Source organism: Sinohyriopsis cumingii, chromosome 4 (assembly GCF_028554795.1).
Source record: "Sinohyriopsis cumingii isolate HCF-2022 chromosome 4, ASM2855479v2, whole genome shotgun sequence".
Classification (NCBI taxonomy): Eukaryota; Metazoa; Mollusca; class Bivalvia; order Unionida; family Unionidae; genus Sinohyriopsis; species Sinohyriopsis cumingii.
The window spans coordinates 117,843,697-117,867,493 of record NC_142964.1 but is presented as its reverse complement, the minus strand read 5'-3'; the positions used below and the strand labels follow the sequence as shown (position 1 = coordinate 117,867,493).

Below are 23,797 nucleotides of genomic sequence, written 5' to 3'. Positions count from 1 at the left end.
AAGATCTACGTTGATAAATTCGTTCAAACGCAGAAGCAAATTGAGTTGTTGTTTTCGTTGATAATGGTTCCGCTTCCTTATATCTAATTGCAACATCAACGGCAGTTAACGCGTTTTTGTAAGTGCGCTGGCGTCTACGTATTTTGATAGTATCGTGTTGTAAAAATAAGATATCTGCTTGATGAACTTCATTTGGCACACTAACATCAAAATGTGCATACTTGATCCGACTGGGTGTTGGTAGAAAAATTTGCCATATTGTCTGTCGTGTTAACCACGCTGCAGCAACAGCGCGTGTAACATTTGCTGCTTCAGCAAGTTTATTAATTGCTCCTTTACGTTTCCAATATCTTTTTGGACTGTAATAAATTGATTCCATTATAATAATAATAATCGGTTGATTAATTACCGGCTCCTAATGCGAGTTTACCTCTCATTGCAGATCTTATCAACCAATTAGCGAGGGATTCTATGAAAGATTTTTTTAATGGAATTTAATGCGTAAATTAAATACACATCTGCGAGATGTCGTTGTTCTAAATCTTTAGTTTCATACGCCACATCATGAGTGTGACACGCTTTATCAATAGCGTTTACTGGATACTCCGGGTTTTTCTTGATTTTGGTCATCAAGCCTAATATCAAGTCTGGGGCCAGGACCGCGATAATTATATCCTGGAAGATGTTTTTGCCCTGGGTATTTAGCCCATGGTGTTCCTGGTAACTTTGTTAACTGGGCGGCAATATGATCTCCTTTTTTTACCTTTGTCAGTGGAAATAAACTTAAATTTTGTTGTGCCACATTGTTTACACTTGCCAGTGAGTGCACGTCGTTTGTTTTTCGTAGTTGTAGTTGTTACTTTATCTGTAGGGGTGAATGCCCTACACTTTACACAATATTAATTCATATTTATTTATCTTTTGTATAAAATGGACATTATTGAATTTTCGGCAACTAAAAAACGAGAACCGGTTAATCATCATCCAGCGCTACCAAATTCTATCAGAATGATAATAATAGGTCCATCTGGAAGTGGTAAGACACAACTGTTACTTAATCTGATAATGAGGTGGTTGAAATGGGATAAAATGTAGTTGGCTGCACCATCAGTTGATGATCAGCGATGTTATAAAGTGCTCAAGGATTTCAATGAGAGTGCAAAATCATTAAGTGAGGGTGGGAGTGATATTATTGAATTTATTACTGACATTAGTGATGCACCGTCTGTTGATGATCATGACGGACTTGTTAATAATTTAGTTATGTACGATGATGTGATGTTGGACAAGCAATCAAATCCAGCAAGAATATTCTCGCGCGGTATTCATAAAAATACCGATATAATTTATGTTACTCAGCGGTATTCACAAATACCAAAAGTGATCAGAGATAATTGTATTCTCGTTGTGTTTAACGGAGTTGATACACATACATTGAGAAATATTAATCAGACTTGGTTTTCCGGTGATATGAATATAATCAACTTTAAAAAAAAATTTTCACGAGCGCAATCTACCGCACACTGATTTGTAACAATAAATTTATATGACCCTAAAACAAGATACCGAATTGGACTTGATACAATATTTGGATAATTCAATTATTTTTCAGTAAATAGCAGCAGAGGGGGCGACAAACCTTTTATAAACGACGTAACGAAACAATTAAGAGTTTTAAAAATGGGGAAAAACAATAAGTAACAAGTAATAGGCAAACTCTAAGATTTTTCCTGGAGAGGAAATCTCGGTTAGTTAGAGGCCTCGTTTGACGTTATTGGTTTTCTATTTTTAATCTTTTTAGTGGAACGGTTTATTACTTCGTTTATAAGTGGCATGTTCGCCTCCTTCAATGTATGTTTGCCTGTGTGCTAGTTTCCTTGCCTCTTGGTCCCCTGTTGATGTTCTTATTAGAACTGTGATCTTTGCCTTTCAGTCATCATCATCATCATCATCATCATCATCATCATCATCATCACGAGGATACATTTGGTCATGACTGACCTATCTGCCATGTGGTCCTCAATTTAGTTTGTCGCTTTTATGTTGTTCTTTGTGTATACGTTATGGTCTGTGTCCCATTTATTCATGTTAGGAGACGGTCTAATCTATTCATTTGATAAAAAATGTTAAAATGTTGTAAAGATTTTGTGTCCTAGAAACTAATAAGGTGTTTAATTGTGCGTTCTATTTCTCTCTCTCTGGATGTTTTGTATTGGTTTTGTCTGAGGGCTAAACACCGTACACACGTACATACTTTCCTACGTGTGTCAAAGCTTCAGAAATGACCTCGCGCACGTGTGGTTGAGTTTGACTTCTGACGTATTTTGTATTCATACCCAGGGTTAATTGACACTTTGTTTCATAGTTTATTAACTTGAAGATGCTGACATACTCTCATTTGTAATAACTGCTCTCTTTTAATCAATGAATACGTGTTCATCTGATGGGGTTGATTTAGTCTTCTTTTTTTTAAAGTTTAAAATGGACTTATTGTTGTTGAACTATTTTCTATAGCGGAATCATTAAGACTACGATGGTTACCATTAATATTGTAATGACACCGGAGGTTGGTAGAGAAGTTCTCAAGCTACGAGAAGGATGAAGGTTCGGAGAGTTACAATTTTGACAAGTCTGGTTTTGTTGTTGTGGATGTCATGCGTGAAATCGTAAGTATACTTTAGGTTAAATGGTAGGTCTACAAATATATTTACACGTGTAACTTTTATTTTCGTTTTCATAAATGTTTTGTACCTTATTATTTGTGGATAGAGAGAAGAATACATACGATGACAGTGCGTTTAATATATATATAAAGTAACTAGTAAAAGCATATATATATATATATATATATATATATATATATATATATATATATATATATATATATATATATATATATATATATATATGCTTTTACTCGTTACTTTAAACAGGGACAGCATCCATACTGTATTTTGGCGTTCCTTCAGTCAGTGCAGTAGCCGTACTGTAGAAGGTGTAGTACGTACGCAGCTTTTATTTTTGTTTGCATTGTAGACACCAGTGTATGCAGTAACACTGTTACACAATCCTATTGTAATTTAAAGTGGGATCATCCAAACCGCACCTCCCCCCTCCGTAAAAATCTCTCCAAACAACAATAAACATAGCTAACAACAACCAGACCGTTTTGGGGGATATATTTTCTTTTTTTCTTTAGTTGGGTAGGAAAAGTTGTTGTGGAACAATGACGTGGTGATAGAGCTCCAATGGAAATGACTTCCATAGCAAAATTACTTAAGATAAGTTTCCAACATTTTATAAGCTAGTGAATGTTTTTTCATTTAGCTTCATTTCTAAATGGTGAGTCAAATTGGTATTTATTTTTAAAAAAACCACATGCCTCATAAGCTACATAAGTTGTATTTCATACTTTATAAGTTGTCTTGTACAGTTGATAAGATAGATACGTTACAAATGCTCATAGTAGAATATGACCCACAAAATGTAGATCCTATTGCACTGGTTTTAAAATTAGGGCAGGTAAAAAAAAAAAATTAAAACTGGTGTGTGTGTGTGTGTGTGTGCTAGGGTCGTCAATGGAAAAGTGGATACATATTTTGGGGGCTATATCTTGTTTGTTTTATAAGATATATACTTAATCAATTACATATTTTATATGTTATTTTATAAACTTTGTAAGATATATAAACTCTATAAGATGTCTTACAATTTTAATTAAGATATAAAGTTTGTGAGATATATTTGTGAGATGCATTTTAAAATAAATGTGTGTGATATATCTAAATTAAGTATATATATATATATATATATATATATATATATATATATATATATATATATATATATATATATATATATATATATATATATATATATATATATATATATGATATTTATTTTATAATTTATCTTAATAATATATCATACACATTTATGAGATGTATTTATAAACTATTTTAAGTATCAGATAAACTTTATAAGATGTTTTAATTAAATCGTATACAAGATGTCCGAAACAGTTTATAAGATATATAGTTATGACAAATTTTAATAAACTAAGATATTGAATAAAATCGTGTAAGATGATATTTTGTATATTTTATAAGCTATTTTGTCAACTTAATACGCTGTCAATAAATTTGTAAAAATATTTGATACATTTTGTGCTATTTATCATATAAACTGTTTAAAATCTCGTTTAAAGTTAAGATATCCTATAGTTTTATATGGTACCGCATTAAGACATGTTATAAATTAGATATATACAGAGTTAATTCATATGTTTAGAAATGTATAATATATATCATAAACTTAATACTTTACAAGTAATACAAGATATAATATTTACCTTTATAAGATGTCTTAATTAAAATTGTACATAAAATGTTTTAGGTGCCTTGATTAAAATTGGACATAAAAAGTTTATTAGATGTTTTAATTACAATTGTATATTAAAGTTTGTTAGATGTCTAAATTAAAATTCTATGTAAAAAGTTTATTAGATATCTTAATTAAAATTGTATGTTAAAAATTTATTAGATATCTTAATTAAAATTGTATGTTAAAAGTTTATTAGATATCTTAATTAAAATTGTATGTTAAAAGTTTATTAGATGTTTTAATTAAATTGTATATTAAAGTTTATTAGATGTCTTAATTAAAATTGTACATAAAAAGTTTATTATATGTCTTAATTAAAATTGTACATAAAAAGTTTATTAGATGTCTTAATTAAAATTGTATGTTAAAAGTTTATTAGATGTCTTAATTAAAATTGTACATTAAAAGTTTATTAGATGTCTTAATTAAAATTCTACATAAAAAGTTTATTATATGTCTTAATTAAAATTCTACATAAAAAGTTTATTAGATGTCTAAATTAAAATTGTATATAAAACGTTTATTAGATGTCTTAATTAAAATTGTACATCAAAAGTTTATTAGATGTCTAAATTAAAATTGTATATAACATGTTTATTAGATGTCTTAATTAAAATTGAACATAAAAATTGTATTAGATGTCTTAATTAAGATTGTATATAAAACGTTTATTGGATGTCTTACTTAAAATTGTATATAAAAAGTTTATTATATGTCTTGATTAAAATTGTATATAAAAATTTTATTAGATGTCTTAATTAAAATTGCATATAAAACGTTTATTAGATGTCTTAAATTAAAATTGTGCATAAAAGTTTATTAGATATCTTAATTAAAATTGTACATAAAAAGTTTATTCGATGTCTTAATTAAAATTGTATGTTAAAAGTTTATTAGATGTCTTAATTAAAATTGTACATAAAAAGTTTATTAGATGTCTTAATTAAAATTGTATATAAAACGTTTATTAGATGTCTTAATTAAAATTGTATATAAAACGTTTATTAGATGTCTTACTTAAAATTGTATATAAAACGTTTATTAGATATATTTTAAAGCATAGGAGAGACACGGTTTATAATGTATCTTGTATAGGTTATGCATTTTGTCGATTCAGTCTACATATATTCATAATATAGTCAGTCCAGCCTCGAGAGAATAGCTGGAAAAATAAATTATGTTTTTTCAAGTAGTGATAAGGCTTGTGAATGACTTACAAAGATTTAAGAAAACATAATTGGTGGAACACAATTACATCTAAAAGAATGGTACTGTATGTAGTAGGGATAGCTGATGATTTAATTGCGTATAAAAACCGACCCCCGAACTGAACAGGTATAAACACTAAAAAAGTGCATGACCCGCGTATAAGCCTACTTACAACTCCGAGGCATATCAAGATGCACGAGGTAAGTTCTAAATGCATTCCTTTAGGCAAACTTGTATTTAAAAAAAAGTACATGTATACTTATCTCGAGGTTGGCGTGCATGATTATTTTTTTTTAAAAGCACTGAATGGAATACTGTCCTCTCATTGGTTAAAAGAAAATGACGTCCTGTATTTATTTATAACTTATTTTCAGTTGGCCAATGAGAAGGTGGTGTTCCATTCAGGGCGTTCTTTTTGCACGTTAATCGTCCGCGATCAGGTACATGTCGAGCGGTACCGTGGGAAAATGATTTGGCATTCCTTAAAGGTATGATAGTAAGTCAAACTTTTGATAAGGATACACAGTCGAATGCCTGAGCTAAATATATGTACCAAATTTATTACGCTACGCGAAAGGTGGCTCGAAATAACAGAGTTTAGTCATAAATGGATCGCGCGAGAAAGGAGAGAAGTGTCCTCTTGTCGTTATTATATTGCACATGTATGACAGGTCAATTTTAAACATGATGAGACAACCCACAAGATTTGGCCACGCTTAGCAATCTTACATTCTTAGAACCTGATTAGTCTATGTTGAATCCCCCTGTGTTATGGAATAGCTAGTCCAGTGTTAAGAACTATCTGAAATGTTATCTGGAAGAATGTAATTTGGTCGAAACAATGAATAAAACAAAATCTGCATCTATGTTTGGGAAGAAGTGATGCTATGCACGCTTTGAACTATGTAAAGTACTGTACATTATGGAATAAAGAAAAAAAATTATCTTACATTTTCCAGTTACAAATTAAATTTTACCATTATCTGTGGCTATTTTGGATATTTAAGAAAGGATTAAAACAAATGCATAAGAGATTACCAACAGGATTTAGAAGGATAACTATTTAAAAAGGTAATTAGCTTAGGTACTTCTTGGCTTTTTCAAACCATGAATAAAAGCATAGTTAACTTAACTAGGTACATGTATTGTTAGTTAAAGGTACACGATATTCCATTTTTAGCTGAATATGTAATTTCAGATTTTGTGTAAATCAAAGGCTGCTGCTTTGTTTAACTTTAAATTGTCATCTGCCTGCTTAAATTGAACACAGGATTACAGATAATGCTATTATCATCTTGATTGTTAGTATAGCTCTACCATGTATACTTAATTCATTTGACATAGTGTTAAGATCATTACAAATAAGTAATTCGAGAACATCAAAGGAATTTTGGAGTATATGCCACAGTTTATGAGAAGATGGTAATTTGGGAATTTTAAATAATAATAATAATAATAATAATACATTATATACTAAAGCAGACATGCCAACCCTCCCGTTTTTTGCAGAAGAGTCCCTGATTTTAATTGCACCTCCCGCACTCCCGCATTTTTTTTTTTTCTCCCCGAAAAAAAATCGTTGCGGTAAAAATATCGGGAACAATTCGTTTCGTGTAAAGAAAAACGTTTTGGAAATTCCGTAGTGTGTAAGACCGGAAGTGTTTGGGAAGTTCTTTGAAAAGCGCGCAAACTTGAATCCATACAGTATAGTTGGTGATCTCTTCTACAATGTCTAAAAGAAATAGAGATTCGGTTGAAGTTGGAAAGTCAAACAAATATAAAACTTCTTTCCAAGCTTCTTATAGCCTGCAATTTCCATGCTTGACTCGTGGTAGTATAAACATACAGCGTTTTGCAAGACGTGCAATTCATGTTTTAGTGTTGCCAGTGGCGGGCGCGATGATTATCGTCGACATCTCCAGTCACAAAAGTAAGTTTTTAATCTTAATGTTTATTTTTATGGCCTTAATTGTATGCTGAAAATCGTAATTTTAGTGCTAGCTTTAAAATTATGATTATCTTTAGCTAAATTGGGATACACTTAATTCGGTTAAATCGGGTATAGTTGAATAAACGACAATCGAATCGACACTTCTGCAGATAATACAAATACTAAGACTTCGTTATGATTATTATTGTTATTATTATTATTATTATTATTTAGCCGTAAGGGGCCGTCCACTTAGTACGTACGCATGGAGGGAGAGGGGGGTAAACCAAATTCATACGCTTGCGTATGGGGGTGTCTTCTGATAAATGTACGTACGCATAAACGGGAGGGAGGTGAAACCAGGGGCGTAATAACCATTAAGCAGACTAAGCACGTGCTTAGGGCACCAGGGCCAAAGGGGGCACCACAAAGTTGAGAAAAGGGTGAAAAGAAAACAGAATGAAGATTTGTAAAAAAAAATTGATAAAACTAGTGCAAATTATCATAATGTTCTGTTTCTTGATCATGGTGCACCCTAGGGTTATCTTCCCAGGTGTACGTGGAAAGGAGGGGGGCACCAAGATTTGTCAGTGCTTAGGGCACCAGTGAGCCTTAATCTGCCCTTGGTGAAACCTCTATAATAATTTGTATAATACGTAACCTGTTTGACTGGGTTAGTCGTTTGAATTTTAGCAGACCCTAGATAAACTTCTTCAAGTTGCACAGCTTATTTCTTTGATGCAGTTAGACATTCAGCGTTGGTTTACTGTTTTATTAAACACGTTAATATTATTAAAAAAGTACGCATGTGTACAGGGAGGGTCCAAGGTTCATCAGATTTTTGGATGGCCTATAAACCCCAGAATGTACTGTAACAATTTAGATTTATCAGCTCTTTCCTGAGAACATCTACTTGCCTAAGATATATAGTAAGATCGGGAAGTGAAACAATTACTTAATTATGCCTGAAGTTTTAATAAAAAGTAAGAAACATTAAATGCAGTTCAGTTTTGCAAAATTAATGCAATTTATATTTTGTTGTCTTTTGTTTCTGAGTCAGTATTTTAAATTTCATGTACTTTATTTCACAGGCACTTGACATCTGCACAAAGAGAAACACCCAGGATGTGTCACATTTTTCAAACTTGTGGATTCATCCCTTGAAGAAACTGTGACCACAGCTGAAGCACTTTTTACTGGGTTTCACTGTTAAGTTTTGTTCAGTCTGTTATATATTGTTGTTTATTATCTTAAATTAACCATTTTAGAATTGAATTACTACTTGTTTATTTCAAAATCATTCACTTTTTTGTAAACGTGTTCATCATGTTTTTCCCTTGATGAAATCCTCCCTTAAATAAATTAAATCTTCCTGAAATTTGTTAAAAATCTCCATCAAGGACTTTGTTGGGGTTGGCAGGTCTGTTAAAGCACAAAATGCATATGACACACATCAACAAAGTAAGCTCAAGAGAGCATGTATTTCAGTATTTAAAATGACAACTGTCCTTCAAGAAAATAACTATAAAAATTTGATTTGAATACATGTAGATTCATTCTGATCTAATGGTTTTGTGGAGTTCATTCCATAAAATAGCACCAGATTGAGCAAGTAATTTTTTTAAAGCATTTGCTTTTAGAAATTATATATATCTATATATATATATATATATATATATATATATATATATATATATATATATATATATATATATATAGTAAAACCTGTCTTGAGCGACCTTTGCTATGAGCGACCACCTGTCATTTTCGACCACAATTGTAATGCACGGATCGATTTTACGATATAAACGCTCTGTTATGAACGACCACCTGCTGAATGCGACCGCGATTTCTTGGCAAAATATGCATTTTGACACTGCTATGAACGACCGCATCGCCAAAAAAACAAAACAGATTGACACCACTGACCTTCACTTAATCCTTTGTAAACACTAGAGCTCGGGATAAATGTAGTATGCAAACAAAGTGCACATTAAATAACACTGTAGTTGAACAACCATATATCGAGATAAACACCTCTAACTATCATTTAATCCTTTGTAACAAAGACTGCATAAATAGTAAAGATCGCTCTAATAAAGTATTTAAAAAGAATTTGTCTTGCTACAGTACCAGTTTTGTGAAATTTACAGCTCCAGCGTACGGTGTCATTTGTAAACTGCAGTAAACCAGACTAAAGTACATGTCACTAACCACCATTGTAGTGCCGAAGTCATGTGAATAGCCAGTAAGAGTAATATCAAAGGGAGTAATGATGTATATATGCAGTCAATTTAGAGGTTTGTATTTTTTCTTTATCTTTTTGAAAACTCACAAAACGCCGGTAGTCCTTATGTCCCAGTGTGAAATCGCTTGAAAGGGCTTCAGTGTAGTTTCAAGTACATCATTAACTTTCCAGTTAATCCATAATGCTTGGAGGGTGAATGAGCTCATTGTTTTTAATACTAGTAAGTGAGAATCATTTCCGGATTTTTTAAAAATTATTTTTTATTTCTTTTGTTAGTGTTTCACCAAGCCACCATCTGTTTACCTGGGTGCAGATGGTCGCATCCTTTGTTTATCGAGCTATAATGCTGTTGATTTAAACTTCATCTCAGAATAAATGTATTGTTTCTTGATGAGTATCTTTTGGTTTCATTCATTGGTAGATAATATATATTTATTCCACATTTACCAAAACCTGATCAAAACCGATAGTCTTTATAACGTCAACACTAATAACAATGGCAGAACCTCCGCTGAAAAAAAGAGAAATTTTAACACTGGAAGAAAGGATTAATGTCATTGAAAGAAATGAAAAAGGGGAGAATGCTCGCAAAATAGCAGTCAGCTTAAGCATCGGTAAAACGTAAGTTCAAAATGTAATCAAAGACAAGGAGTCCATTAGAAACGAATGGCAGAAAGGTGCACAAGCACAGAGGAAATATGCCATGGCACAACGGACAGTTTAAGGAGATCAGAACGAGCGAGTATGGGAGTGGTTTTGTGTTGCAAGGAGTAAAAACATACCAGTAAGTGGAAAGCTGATTCAGAAAAGACAATAATTGTCTCAGCAGAACTGAATTATGATGACTTTGCTGCATCAAACGGATGGCTGGAAAGCTTCAAAACTAGATACAATATCACCGCAAGTGTGCTCAGTGGAGAATCAGCTGTTGTGAATTTACAGACAGTTGATGACTGGAGAAAAAAGACTACCAACCATCACAGAAGGGTATAACCTATGTGATATTTTTAATGCTGATGAAACAGGACTCTTTTACAGAGGACTTCCTGACAGGTCCCTAGTGGTGAAAGATGATGTTCACAAAGGAGGGAAGAAAGCAAAGGAGAGGTTGACACTATTGTTAGAATGTAGTGCAACTGGAGAAAAACTGGACCCCGTAATTATAGGCAAATCGCGCAACCCAAGATGTTTTAGGTCATTTAATTTAAGATCTGTGGGTGTTGCTTATGAATCCAACAGAAAGGCTTGGATGATATTAGACATCTTTAGAAATGGCTTGTAACTGTCAACAATAAAATGAAAAGGAAAAATCGGAACATTTTAATTATTTTAGACAACTGCAGTGCATACCCAGATTGTCAGTTTAGCAATGTAAAACTAGTCTTTCTGCCCCCAAATACAACATCTAAACTACAGCCTTGTGATGCAGGGATAATTCAGACTGTCCAAATTCATTATCGGAAGAAACTGCTGCAGCACATTCTTTCCAAAATGGATGAGTGCTGTACAGCAACTGAAATATCTAAAACTGTCACTGTTCTAGATGCCATTTTATGGATCAAGTCTGTGTGGGATGCTCTGTCTTCATACACCATTGAAAGATATTTTGCCAAGTGTGGCTTTTCTGTAAGTTTTGAAGCCATAATGCCAGAGAGCGAAGAGAGTAAACAAGATGTGCATCCATCTGTCGAACCTCTTCTCAATGGCATGACATTGGAAGAATATGCCAATATGGATCACAGTCTAGAAACTTCTAATGTATTCTTAGGGCCAGACTGGGAGAAGGATATTCTTCAGAGAAGTAAATCTGGTACTTCTCCAACTGCAGACAGTGATAGTGACAATGAGTCATCTGTTGGTGAAATTGTGCCTCAGGTTATTTCACATTCTACGTCACAGAACATTTAAAAGAGATTAAAGAATATGCTTTACAACATGGTGATCCCAAAAGTTTGCTTCTTTGCTCAGAAATGGAGATACATGTTCAGACCAAACAGCTGAGTAAAACATGTCAACAAAGAAATATAATGGATTTCTTAAAAAAACAAGTGAATAAGTGTATAGAATAAGACAAATACATCATATCCAACTGTTCATTTTTTGTACATATTAATGTGATGTTGAAATATAAATTTTATTCTCGTTGTTTGATAGATGTATATCTTTATTATGTAAAGATATTTTGAGAGGAACGCATGCAATATTTAACAAGATTTATGAATAAAGGATATGATACATGTTCAGTGAGTATGGGTATTATTTATTTTTCAACAATGCTAACTATTGATCCTGAAAACCAGTCAATTTTCACACACCTCTTATGAGAGACCACCTGTCTTGAGAGACCACTTTTGGTGGGCAGAAGGGGCAAGTCTCTCATAACAGGTTTTACTGTGTATGTATATATATATATATTAAAATTACATGTCATTTAAAGTGTTGTTATAAAGCAATTTGATATACCAGTACTATTGGTTTATCAAATTGTGATCTGCCATGGCGCAGTAATACGCATATATAAATATTCTTGCAACTTTGTAATGCCAGTTCTAGGCCTGTAGTTGAATGATTAATTTCTACTCAATAATCACATGTATCTTATGAAAATAACGATAAAAAGTATCAATAATCCCCATTTTCTAAAAGAATTTAATATAGTATGCAATTTCATTGCAATCCTTTCTGCTTTCTTTTCCAATCCCGCTCATGCGTAAGGGACAAAATAAGCAGAAATCTAAGAGTGAGAGAGATAAAGAATTTGGGCTGGATGAAAACCTTGAAAATATACTTACACCAAGTAACCTACAAGAATATGATTCATCGTAATGGTATGTACACTTTCCTTGGGATTGATCTGCAGTGTTTATATAATCAATGATACAAAGTTGCAATAGCCTGTCAGCACGAAAGTTTTGGTTACAAAGTACACATACTGTAATTTAATGCTTTGTTATTGTTTCTTAAACCTATTATGTTGTTCTAAAAATTGGTTATTATTAAGTAAATAGAAAATGTACAAATGCCATTATCTTCTTTCTTTCTCCCTCTCCCTGTTCACTCTGTTGACCATCTTATCAAGATATGGGTAAAAATCCATGAAAAGGCAAGGTAGAGGATTTTCACTTGTCATACAGTGATCTCAAAGAGCTTTGATTGATGGGAAAAGTCAAGCTAACCAAATGGAGAGTGAGAGAGAAAATTTTATGGTAGGTAATAACGTTAATTAAAGCAGAATAATGACTTAGATCAATTGTAAATATATTAAATGATTTTAATTACCTCATGCTGGTTCATCATTTCTCCCCATTCTGCTCAAAAGGAGTAGTAACTTCTCCCTCAAATTCAAGTCTAGCTTGACCACTGTGATATCCTGCACTGATCATTAATCTCACTTTAGGTCCTTGGTGTTGTTCTTCTGATTTAAAATCAAACAAACCATGCAAATATTGAGGGATTTTTCTTCTTCTTAACTTTCAACATAATAATGACTTGCTCTTCACAAATCTGTTTTCAAATTTCAATTGTGGGAATAGAATTTCAAACGGTGTATCAATGGTAAATTTAGGATAATTCTTGCTGTGCTTTTTTGAAGTTTGTGGATAGTTTCAAATTGCTATTAGTTGTGTTTACTAAATAATGCAGCAGTTGTCCAGAAGAGGAAGAATGAATGCATTGTAAAATAATTTCCAATCTTTGATCGGTAGATAACTTGCTATCTGCTTTACATGTAAAAGATAAAATTCCTGACTTTACAACATTGCCAATGTGTTTCACAGTGGCTTGGATTAGTCTAGATTGGTGGTTCCCATTCTTCTTCGGGCCACAGCCTCCTTGGTTATTCAGAGCATCCCCCTACTTTACCCTGTAACAAGCATTATTCAGCATTAGCACCACCTTGGTAATCCCACCACCCCAAAGGGGGGGGGGGACAGTACCACCCACTTTGGGAACCACTGGTCTTGATTCTTATCAGCTTGTACTCCCAAAGTTTTTCTGTGTAAATTGGATGTCTGTTCAGTGATGATCTTTGCCTCAAGTTCTGATCAACCTTGCCTTGGTTTTTAGGGGATGTTATTCAATGAGCAGTATCCAGTTGGAAGTGCTCAAACAATGTTTTCTATATTTCCAACACTGAACAGGCTGCAGTTGGCTAAAAAATAAGTTTTCAACATTGAATAATTTGAAGCATCTACATCAGAAAATGTTTTGCGTAGCATCATTTATATCCTTACTGTTTACTTGTGATCCAGATTGGACAATACTCACTGATAAAGGAGGAACCTGTACTTTGATGATATTCTCTGATTTATTACTGTAAACATGATCAGTTAGTGGTACATGTATACTTGATGTTTCAGTGACACTTGGTAGGTGAGTTAACAAGATGAGACAACCCACAAGATTTGACCACGCTTAGCCATCTTACATTCTTAGAACCTGAGTAGTCTATGTTGAATCCCCCATCACAATAATTTCTAGATGGCGCATGGTCTAGAGAAGTGGTTACCTGCCTTTTTTGGCTGCTATCCTAAAATTTAGTTCCTCTGAGCCTCACAATCCCATTTCCACATTTTGATAGGTTTTGCCATTCTCCCCAAAATATCCTGGCAACTCTCAGTGACCGTCTAGTATGTCTTCAGGACCCTAATTTTGGTCTTGACCAGAGGATTGGGAGCCATTGGTCTAGAGCTACCCTAGTTCAGTTTCATATAACACATCAGTTACTGTCGGCTGTGAGGAGGCAAGACTGATTTGTTCAATGAAGTCTCAGGCTGTCTGATTTCAAGATCTTTTATATTCATAGGCAATCTGACTATATATATTCAATTATGCCCCACCCTCTTTATCAGTAGTTTGTGTTCTGTCTTTTCTTTCAATTTCATATCCCTCTATACATAGCTCATTATCTTGTACATCCTATGCTTAGAAGGGTTTCACATAGGCCGATCAAATTGACTTTTCTGTTTTGATTTAATATTTAAGTCATACCTCAACAAGTTTGGCAAGTTGTTTCTAATTATATTAAGCACAGAAATCTATGGCTATACTAACCACATGAGGTGCATTGTATTCTCCCATTCATACAATGATGAGTGATGTGACCTTCCCCACAGTTGAAACAGTAACTTTGAGTTGTCTTTTATGTAGGTGTTAATATGCCAATACGTTTGAGAAAAGCTTCAGTACCATTCTCATTTGGATGAATTTGGTCAGTGTGACAGTACTTGCATTGTACTCCATCGAGATTGACATGTCTCAAAATGATTGATGAAGAAAAGCCCAAAATTTTTGTACATGGTCTACAGAGGCAAATTGACTATATCCACATTAGCATCTTTACACACTGGTAGTCCAGACAACCAGATTTGTATCATGGTTGCAGTAAACCTTACTGAATAAAATAAGCCTTTATGATCTTCCTCCATTGTCTCTAAGCAGTGACCATAGACCAACAAGTAGTTCTCTGACATTACTGCCACTGGTAATGTTAGAAAAAGAAAAAATAAGACAGAGAACTACTTGTTTATCTAGTAGTGAACATTGCTGCCCACAATCACTACAATGGTCTTGTATGGGGTTAAATCCATACTTTTCAATGTGTCTGCAATTGTTTCTAATTTTGACTCTTCCCTGAGTGCTGACATGAATGTCACACAAACCATGAGTTTTTATTCCTTTTAGTATTGGTGAGTAAGTAAAGTCTTTCATCCTGATTGACTTTCTGCCTTTTGGTAATCAGGACTTGAGTTTTAACCTATTGCTTTCTCTGTGCTGTCTTGGCTAAATTAATGTTACCATCACCTGCAGTTTGCTCATGGTTGAGGATGTGCTTTCTGATCTCTGCAACCTGTCTATGACTTGATCTGACACTAGATTGTATTTTCTTCTTTCCCCTCCTTGTTGCATGTATTGTTTTTTTTTCTACATCAGTACAGTGTGACCCCGCTATAACACAGTAGTTGGGAGCCATAAAACGCAACCGCATTATATACCGAACCGTGTTATATGCAACCAAGTTAGTTAGCTGAAGAAAATGTTGTACCCACCAAAATATTGTGTGGGGGTGGGGGTAATAAATGCGGGCGGTAAAATACGTGCTTCGTCAGCACAGTTACCATCTTAAATTGATGTATATTAAATGAGAAATACACCTGTAGTGAAAACAGAGAAGGCATATTAAAATAGTTTACTTTATTTAGAGAACCATGAATTGGTACATATACGTGAATCCTGTTTATATATAAATGTCTTATGTATAGTGTGAATAGAGAATCAACACTGTGTACTCACCTGCGAACCTCATCATATACATTGAATCCACAATACAAGTGATTTCATCGAAAATATGCACACACACAGCTTTAAAATATTCATTAATTTTGTAACAGGTCATATTGGTCTGAATTCAGTGGAAAAACATAGCACAATCACGTAATGAATGACGAAGCACATTTACTTTAAAGTATGTTCCAAGTCGGTAAAAGTTTGCGTTTTGAGTTGCCGTTGGTAGCGTTCATAAGCATAAACTTTTTCCCTACAAAAAGGAAATTTTAACAGCACAGTTAACATGTTCCAGTCACTTTGGAAAATGCAAAAAGCCATCAAATTCCATCACTTTTATTTAAGTTTGGTACTGACTTCTTTTGAAGAAAATTTCTTTGCTAGTACTGAAAGACTGTACTCGGCTTTCTTTGATGAAGGGTGCATGCGCTATTGAAGTCACCGCTAAAGGACAGCTTTGGAGAACCAAACGAATGCCCATTTCTTAATGTGACAGCAACATCAAAAGTATTGCATGATTGAGACTGGTATTTTTTCCATTTGCTGAGTATGTTTTCATAACAGTCGGTACTTCAAAGGTGATCTGTTTCCTTTGAAATTTCAGCAAACTATTTTATCCGGGTACAGTTTTAAAAAGAAACTGGCCATCGTTCAGACTATTCTAGTTACTGTCCCTCCTTGCCTACTGAATAAACCAATAAGATGTATTATTTTTTTTTTTACATTTGTGGTAGCAGCGTGATGCTGCCTACCTCGCAAGCGTTTGAAAATTAACAAAGTGTCAACGGATGATAGAGACGCAGGTGTTGTGATGACAGGGATTATTACAGAAAATGTGAGTGTTCTGAAGGATTTAATTCTGAGTGAAAAGAAGAGGGATTTTTCTTACCATCCACATACAAATGTCAGCCTTTGTAAATATATTAATTACTAGTGAGCGGCCGAAAATCCGATGAAAGATAGATTATGAGGAGACAATGCCTCATCTGGTTGATCTCCGTTCCAGAAATATCAACAACAAAACAGCGGATATTTCACAATGTACAGAACTCATGCTAGATGTCAAGATAAGTGGATTATGATATAACAATGCACTGTTTAGATGGTTTGTCAGTATGGATAAAGAATTTGTTCATGTAACAATATATAAATTTCAGTGCATTTTATATCCAATTTGCAGCTTCCTTTCATGGGGCCTCTGAATTTCTGCACTCTAAACCAATGGTTGTATATAAAAGTTTAAACAGCCAACAGTGTCACCAATAAATAAAAAAGCCACATGGTATGTTTTGCAGCTAATAAGGATAAACAATCCAAGTTTGCAACATTGGCGAAGACCTATGCAATCCCAGAATAAACTTTTTATACGTTTTTTCTTCTTACTTTTAAGAAGAAAAAAAACATACTTTTTTGTGGACAAGAAAGATACATATACAATTTCACGAGCCAAGCCACGATCGTCTTGTATTATTCATACTCGATCTCTTCCCCAAAAAGATAAGCAACTTTTTAAGTTTTTTTCGTACTTTTTAAGAATTTTTTTGTGCACAAGAAATATATATGAAATTTCAGGGGCCACGCCACGACCATGTTATATCCGAATTCGCATTATAACAGAGCGCACTATAGCGGAGTCACACTTTATTTCCTTGTATTTCTTCGATGTTGCAAAGCTTGTTTGTGGCTCTCTTGAACATGTCTTGGGTTTTGCATGTACACAGATGCCCTTCATGTGTCTCTTTGATCCCAGCATATTGCTTAATTGATGTCTTGTAGATTATTTATCTGTCTGACTGTATTCAGGAAGTGTTATGCTCATGTGGAAAGGTCCAGTGTGTGGTCATGTTTTGTTATATGAGCTGCTTTTGTTTACATTTTGCAGAGGTAATAAACATGGGGGGCATAATGGCTGAGAGGTGAAAACCTTAGGTTTTGTTACTGAGACTTTTTGTATAAGAACAGGCCACAAGAATATGACCCGCAGGTCATGTTTGGCTTGTGGACCTGTAATATGACCACTCTGAACTTGGGCATCAGTCAATATAAACCTAGAACTCGGTGAGGCAGAACAAACATTAATGGCAGCCATCTTGAGCAATACCCCATAATAACCAGTGTGTGTAAAAGGTATTCTTCTGAGCTGAACAAATGTGATTCTGTGTGAATTTGTCAATGCTGACAAATATAGAACTTTTGTTGAAGGTGATGGATAGCAAGACAATCACCTATTCAGTGTAATAACAATTGCATATTCAGTGCCGGAGTCTATTGATTCCGGGCTGGAACCCAAGTTGCATTAACAGTAAATATTGAACGGAGTTTGTATTGACTTTCACTGGTTTTGAATGGTCATTGACTATTCTTGGTGGTACATATGTATCTCTTAGGACAGATACAAGTCCCTTTTTGGAAACAAACTTTACATCAAAAACTTGTAACTCATAATTTATCCTGGAGCAGTCTGTCATTGTTTGCAAAAATCGATAGGACTTTTGAAATTTCAAAATTGAAACAATATGCCACAGTTTATGAGGCATTGGAAATTTTACGATTTGGACCCATTGGTCAAAAACTGACTAGGTGTGTGTAAAATTTTATCTTACTATTATTCCTAATGAAAAACAAAGGAGCTCTTTAACTCGGATGGTAGAATCCTTGACTAAAAAAATGTGGTGGAAGATTTTCTTCAGATATTTCAACTGTTATAATCATTCATGTAAAAACCTGTTATAGTCTTCAATAGTTTGATTTTCAGCTGCGGTGGTTAGGTCTGCATGGTACAGATAATGGAGACGTGAGGACATTTCATCAGAAAGCATGGGGAACACATCATTAAAATGGTTTAGGTGCATTAGATCAGATAGCTGCATGTAAAATGGTAGAGTTCCACTCTAGGGTTGTTTGAGTTCTGGTCATGCAAACGCTGTAGAGTCTATTATAGGTATTTTGGATCGTTTATAAACAGAACAGTTGAGGCTTGTCAATTATCATTCTGATTTTTAGTATGTATCCACCTGTATTAGCTAGTAATTATTATCAGACTAATTATTGTTAATAAAACACAAATAATAATAATAATAATAATCGTAATGATACTAGTAATTCATTGAAGTTGCATCTTGACTTTTGTAATAGACCAAAAACAGTAACAAAATGAAAAGTGAATGAAAACATGAATTACTGTATAAACATATGTGAACCACTATATTTTCATTCCCGTCTGGACCCACTAAATGTAAAATTATACAAAATACCATATATCCTTGCCGTAAGATGAGTGCAACTGCACACAGCATAGATCTTAATCTGCCATAGCATAATGTGCCTGCAGATCAGGGTCTATATTCTTCTGGTTACTGCTAGCAAACTGTACAGGCTCAGATCTGCTGGTGCATTATGCAACAGCAGATATTAGTCTGTGCAGTTTGTAGATGGATACATAAGCGAGTATATATGGTAATTACTTTCATGTCAGTCATTCTTCCATAATTGCATTTTCTTGGAGATTTTTCCTTCAGTATTAAGTAGAGTCATGTAGATGGAAATACCTGACATTTGTTTACGTACAAGTGTCCCATACTTGATAATTAAGTATAACTTGGACCAATTATGGTCCATAACAGTCTTTCATTCTTCTTAAAGTGGTTGGATTGAAAACTGACTTTTTTTCTAAGTACATGTTTCCGCAAGCCTACACAATAACACCACGAATGTAGGCAGAAGGAGTAGCTTTCCTACAAGCAGAATGGCAGATATGTTTGTCTTTTGTCACTTATTTCTGCAAACGTTTTATTGTCAGATCCTAGTTATAGATACCACCATCCCCTTTTCAGATCATCAGTGCTATGAAATTCTGTGTAAGGATTTACCACTCTATAGTGTACATCTTGTTATACCCATTATCTTAAAGTTTAAATGAATTAAAATTTGTTAAAGTATATACTTAACAGCAAGATTTTTAAAACTGAATAACAATTACTAATATTACCTTTAAATATTATTTTATATTTATGTCACAAAACATTTTGTACTAATGTAACCATGTACATTATGATTGTAATTAATTGGTGGATTAAGAGATCGATCCTCTTATTAGCATTGCAGATTTACATAAGAATAGATGTATTAATTAGGGCAGACATCTGTTGAAGGTAAAGGGACTTTTTAGTATATACTGACCATTTCACAAAGAACTGGATGATAAATTTTGTAGTTGTCAACTACCATATTCATGTATATTTGTAGCTTGGATCCAGCTGCGAACACCATAGACCAGATCTGCCATCCTATAATGCACCAGCAGGTCTTGGTCTAGGCAGTTTGTTAGGGCTAATTAATAGAACCAACAAACTAGACCATGATCTAGAAACATATTATGCTATGACATAACATTATCTTCAGTTTGACTCAACTTAAACTTGAGTATATACAGAACTTGAATTTTTATGTCATGTATAACCAATCTGTACAAAAAGCAAAACTTTGAAACTTGTAGTTTGGCTGTATACTTATCTATACAGATGTATGTATGAATTTTAGTGGTGTTTCATGGCCCAATAGCACAGGAGTGGTCATGTAGTGCCAACTAAATGTCAAGTTTGAAAATGTGGAAATGATTTGCCAAAAAATTTGGAAGACTTTTATTCCAAATAAATGCTAACATCAAGTGCAAATAGATAAATTATAAAACATGTTACAAATATCTGTAAATTATATATAAAAGAACAGCTAAATGTAAGACATTTAAAGTCCTTAAAACATAATTAAAATTAATGTACAAACTGTATTCCCTTAAAGAGATTGTCTTGGGTGGTACATCCTTCTTCAAGCAGTTCAGGCGTTAATGCTTGTCTCATGGGGTGGAAATCGACACACTTGCTCAAGAATGTTCTGTACTGTTAGTGGACACTGGTATGGAGTTCACTGTCATCAAGGATTACCCTTTAGGAGGCTTGCATGAGTTAGATAGGTGTCTAATAATGTGATGAGCGCAGTGCCACCTCATCTATCCAATCTTTGCTCAGTAAAAGGGATGCCACTCTCTAACAGTAGGTTTGATGCTTTTGGGTTTATTTGTGCAGTTTTCATTCATTTTGCCAAATATGGTGAACATGCTAATTATACAGTATTTGAAGTCAGTATATGGTGTTGTGTATTCAATTTGTATTTGTTAACTTTTCATATGATTATGTTATATGCATTTGTATTTTGTACTTGACCTCATCTAAAATCAAGCTCATAGTGTACCTGGCCAGTGACATTTATTTTGTAAACAACATATTACATAGCTAATATTCCTCTATGAGTGTGGGTTAAATATTAAGATCATTATCAATTGAGACAAACATGTTTATTTGGGTCTGGGTCTAGGACATCAGATTTCCACTTTCAAATCCCTAAACTTGTTGGGAATTTTGTTCTAGCCTTAACCCCAGTAGACATCTGGACATGGAGTATGTTTGTTCTACCTTTAATCCTAACAGAGGTGCCTAGTATGTTTGTTCTAGCCTTGATCTAACTATGTCTAAATAGAAGAATCTCTTTTTTTAACTGTTAAAGAAGAGGCAGTAGTGTCAAATGCCTTACTTTGGAATGGTTAGTTATGTACTCAAGGATTTGCTAATGTATAATATAGAACAAGTTGCAAATCCTGTATTCCCAAAACTTTTTTCATAGAAAACTATAGCTCAGTTTTTAGATGTTTGACTATTTATAACTTAAAAAAGAGTTGGAATAAAACAATTTTCAAACTACTTAATTTTAGATGTAACTTGGACTTTAGGCAGACTACTGAATTTTAAGAACTTAGATGTTACAGACAGATGTAACTTTGGCACCTCTGGCAGATCTTTTCTTGCTTTCTCATTCCTTATATTAGTGTTAATTTGGAGGTTTACAGTATTCAAATTCAAGAATTGTATGGAACACCATACCATTTTACAAGTCAAGAATTGTATGGAACACCATACCATTTTACAAGTCAAGAATTGTATGGAACACCATACCATTTTACAAGTCAAGAACTGTATGGAACACCATACCATTTTACAAGTCAAGAACTGTATGGAACACCATACCATTTTACAAGTCAAGAATTCTATGGAAAACCATACCATTTTTAAAGTCATGGGCTTGTGCATGAACTTAACTATGAGTTGATGCTGACGGTAATGGCGACATTATAGATATCTTGCATTCTTCTCAGAAAACGAAAAGACTGTAAAATGAGTCAAAAATGGCTTAAGTTGTATACTTTGAACAAAGGTTTAGCAGAAGGAATGTGGGTTTTGAAACGAGGCATTCTATTGTGAGGTTCTCTTTGAGGCACAAAGTGGATATGCAATACAATTTATTGCAAGGTGATCTTGGAGGCACAAAATGGTTGTTCAAGACAATGTATTGTGAGGTTATCTTTAAGGCGCAAAGTGGATGCGCAATGCAATATATTGTGAGGGGATCTTTGAAGCAGGATTGATGGTATTTCTTGCAAGTTAAGTCCAGTTGTAAACAGCATAGACCTTGACAGCCATTGAATGATGCACCAACAATGCAGGGTCTGTGTTGTTTGTTCTACTGATTAGTGCTTGCAAACTGTAGAGACCCAGATCCGTCTGCAAATTGCATAAGCAAGTATATACAATAGATCATGTTTTTGCTGTTCTAGGTGTTTTTGGCATGCAACATTTGTCCATTTCGTGTTTTCTCGTGGCCATATTGTGCACTTACATTCCATCAAACTGACAGAAAGTTTCTGCTTTTTTAAGGGAGTACCTGTTCATAATGCCTCGCAGCTTGCGTGGTGGGTCCCAGGGAAAGTACTGTTTGACCCTTAGAAACCTTGACCGTGAAAACCCTGCTGGCTACAACTGTCAGGTGTCCCTGCAGTTTCTTACCTCACAGAGAAACATCACCAGGGAACATATTTATGCCTTCAACAGCACAGAGTCAGGTAATCCTTCCTTGATGAACTAAGGCCTATATTTGTTGTTTTCAAATGAGTTTTATAGATACCAACTTCCCTCTATTATTTTAGTATAGTGAATCCACCATCCTATCACAGATGTAATCATTAGTATAGTGAATCCACCATCCTATCACAGATGTCATCTTTAATATAATGTATCCAGCATCTTATCACTGCTGTCATCTTTAGTATAGTGTATCCACCATCTTATCGCAGCTGTCATTTTTTGTATAGTGAATCCACCATCTTATCACAGATGTCATTTATTGTATAGTGAATCCACCATCCTATCACGGATGGCATCTTTTGTATAGTGAATCCACTATCCTATGACAGATGGCATCTTTAGTATAGTGAATCCACCATTCAATCACGTATGTCATCTTAGTGAATCCATCTTCCTATCACAGATGTCATATTTAGTATAGTGAATTTACCATCTTATCACAGATGTCATCTTTAGTATAGTGAATCTGCTATCCTATCACAGATGTCATCTTGCTTGAATACAGGGTGAAGACCAATTTGCTGTTTTTGTATTTTGCAGAGATCATAATATTTCTTGCATTTGACCAAGTCTGTTGCATTCGATCATCAATGTATATTAATTCAGATGAGAGCAATAGCTTTAGCCCAACAGGAAACAATCACTCAGAGGGTAACCTCTTTCTGGATATTCACCATTTTAAAAGGCAATTTACCTTTGTTATATCAAAATCTATGTTAAACAACAAGAAATCAAGTTTACCTTACATCTTATTGCTTAGGGTGACATATGCAA

The 23,797-nt window shown here is 33.9% G+C and overlaps 1 protein-coding gene across 3 annotated transcripts in view; it reads left to right on the top strand.

The window, feature by feature from the left end:
• The first annotated feature begins 2,586 nt into the window (after positions 1-2,586).
• LOC149801965 (alpha-1-macroglobulin-like) overlaps positions 2,587-23,797 on the top strand; it is a 251,727-nt gene continuing 230,516 nt past the window's right edge. For 2 of the 3 annotated variants that reach the window (XR_016420765.1, XM_089956363.1), the window contains exons 1-2: positions 2,587-2,666; positions 22,817-23,001. Coding sequence is in view for 2 of the 3 variants with exons in the window: in XM_089956363.1 (XP_089812489.1) it covers positions 2,599-2,666; positions 22,817-23,001 (253 nt within the window). In the remaining variant the exon portion in view is untranslated. Of the gene's footprint in view, positions 2,667-5,966; positions 6,081-22,816; positions 23,002-23,797 lie in introns of all 3 variants that reach the window. The other variant, XM_089956364.1, reaches the window with a different exon arrangement.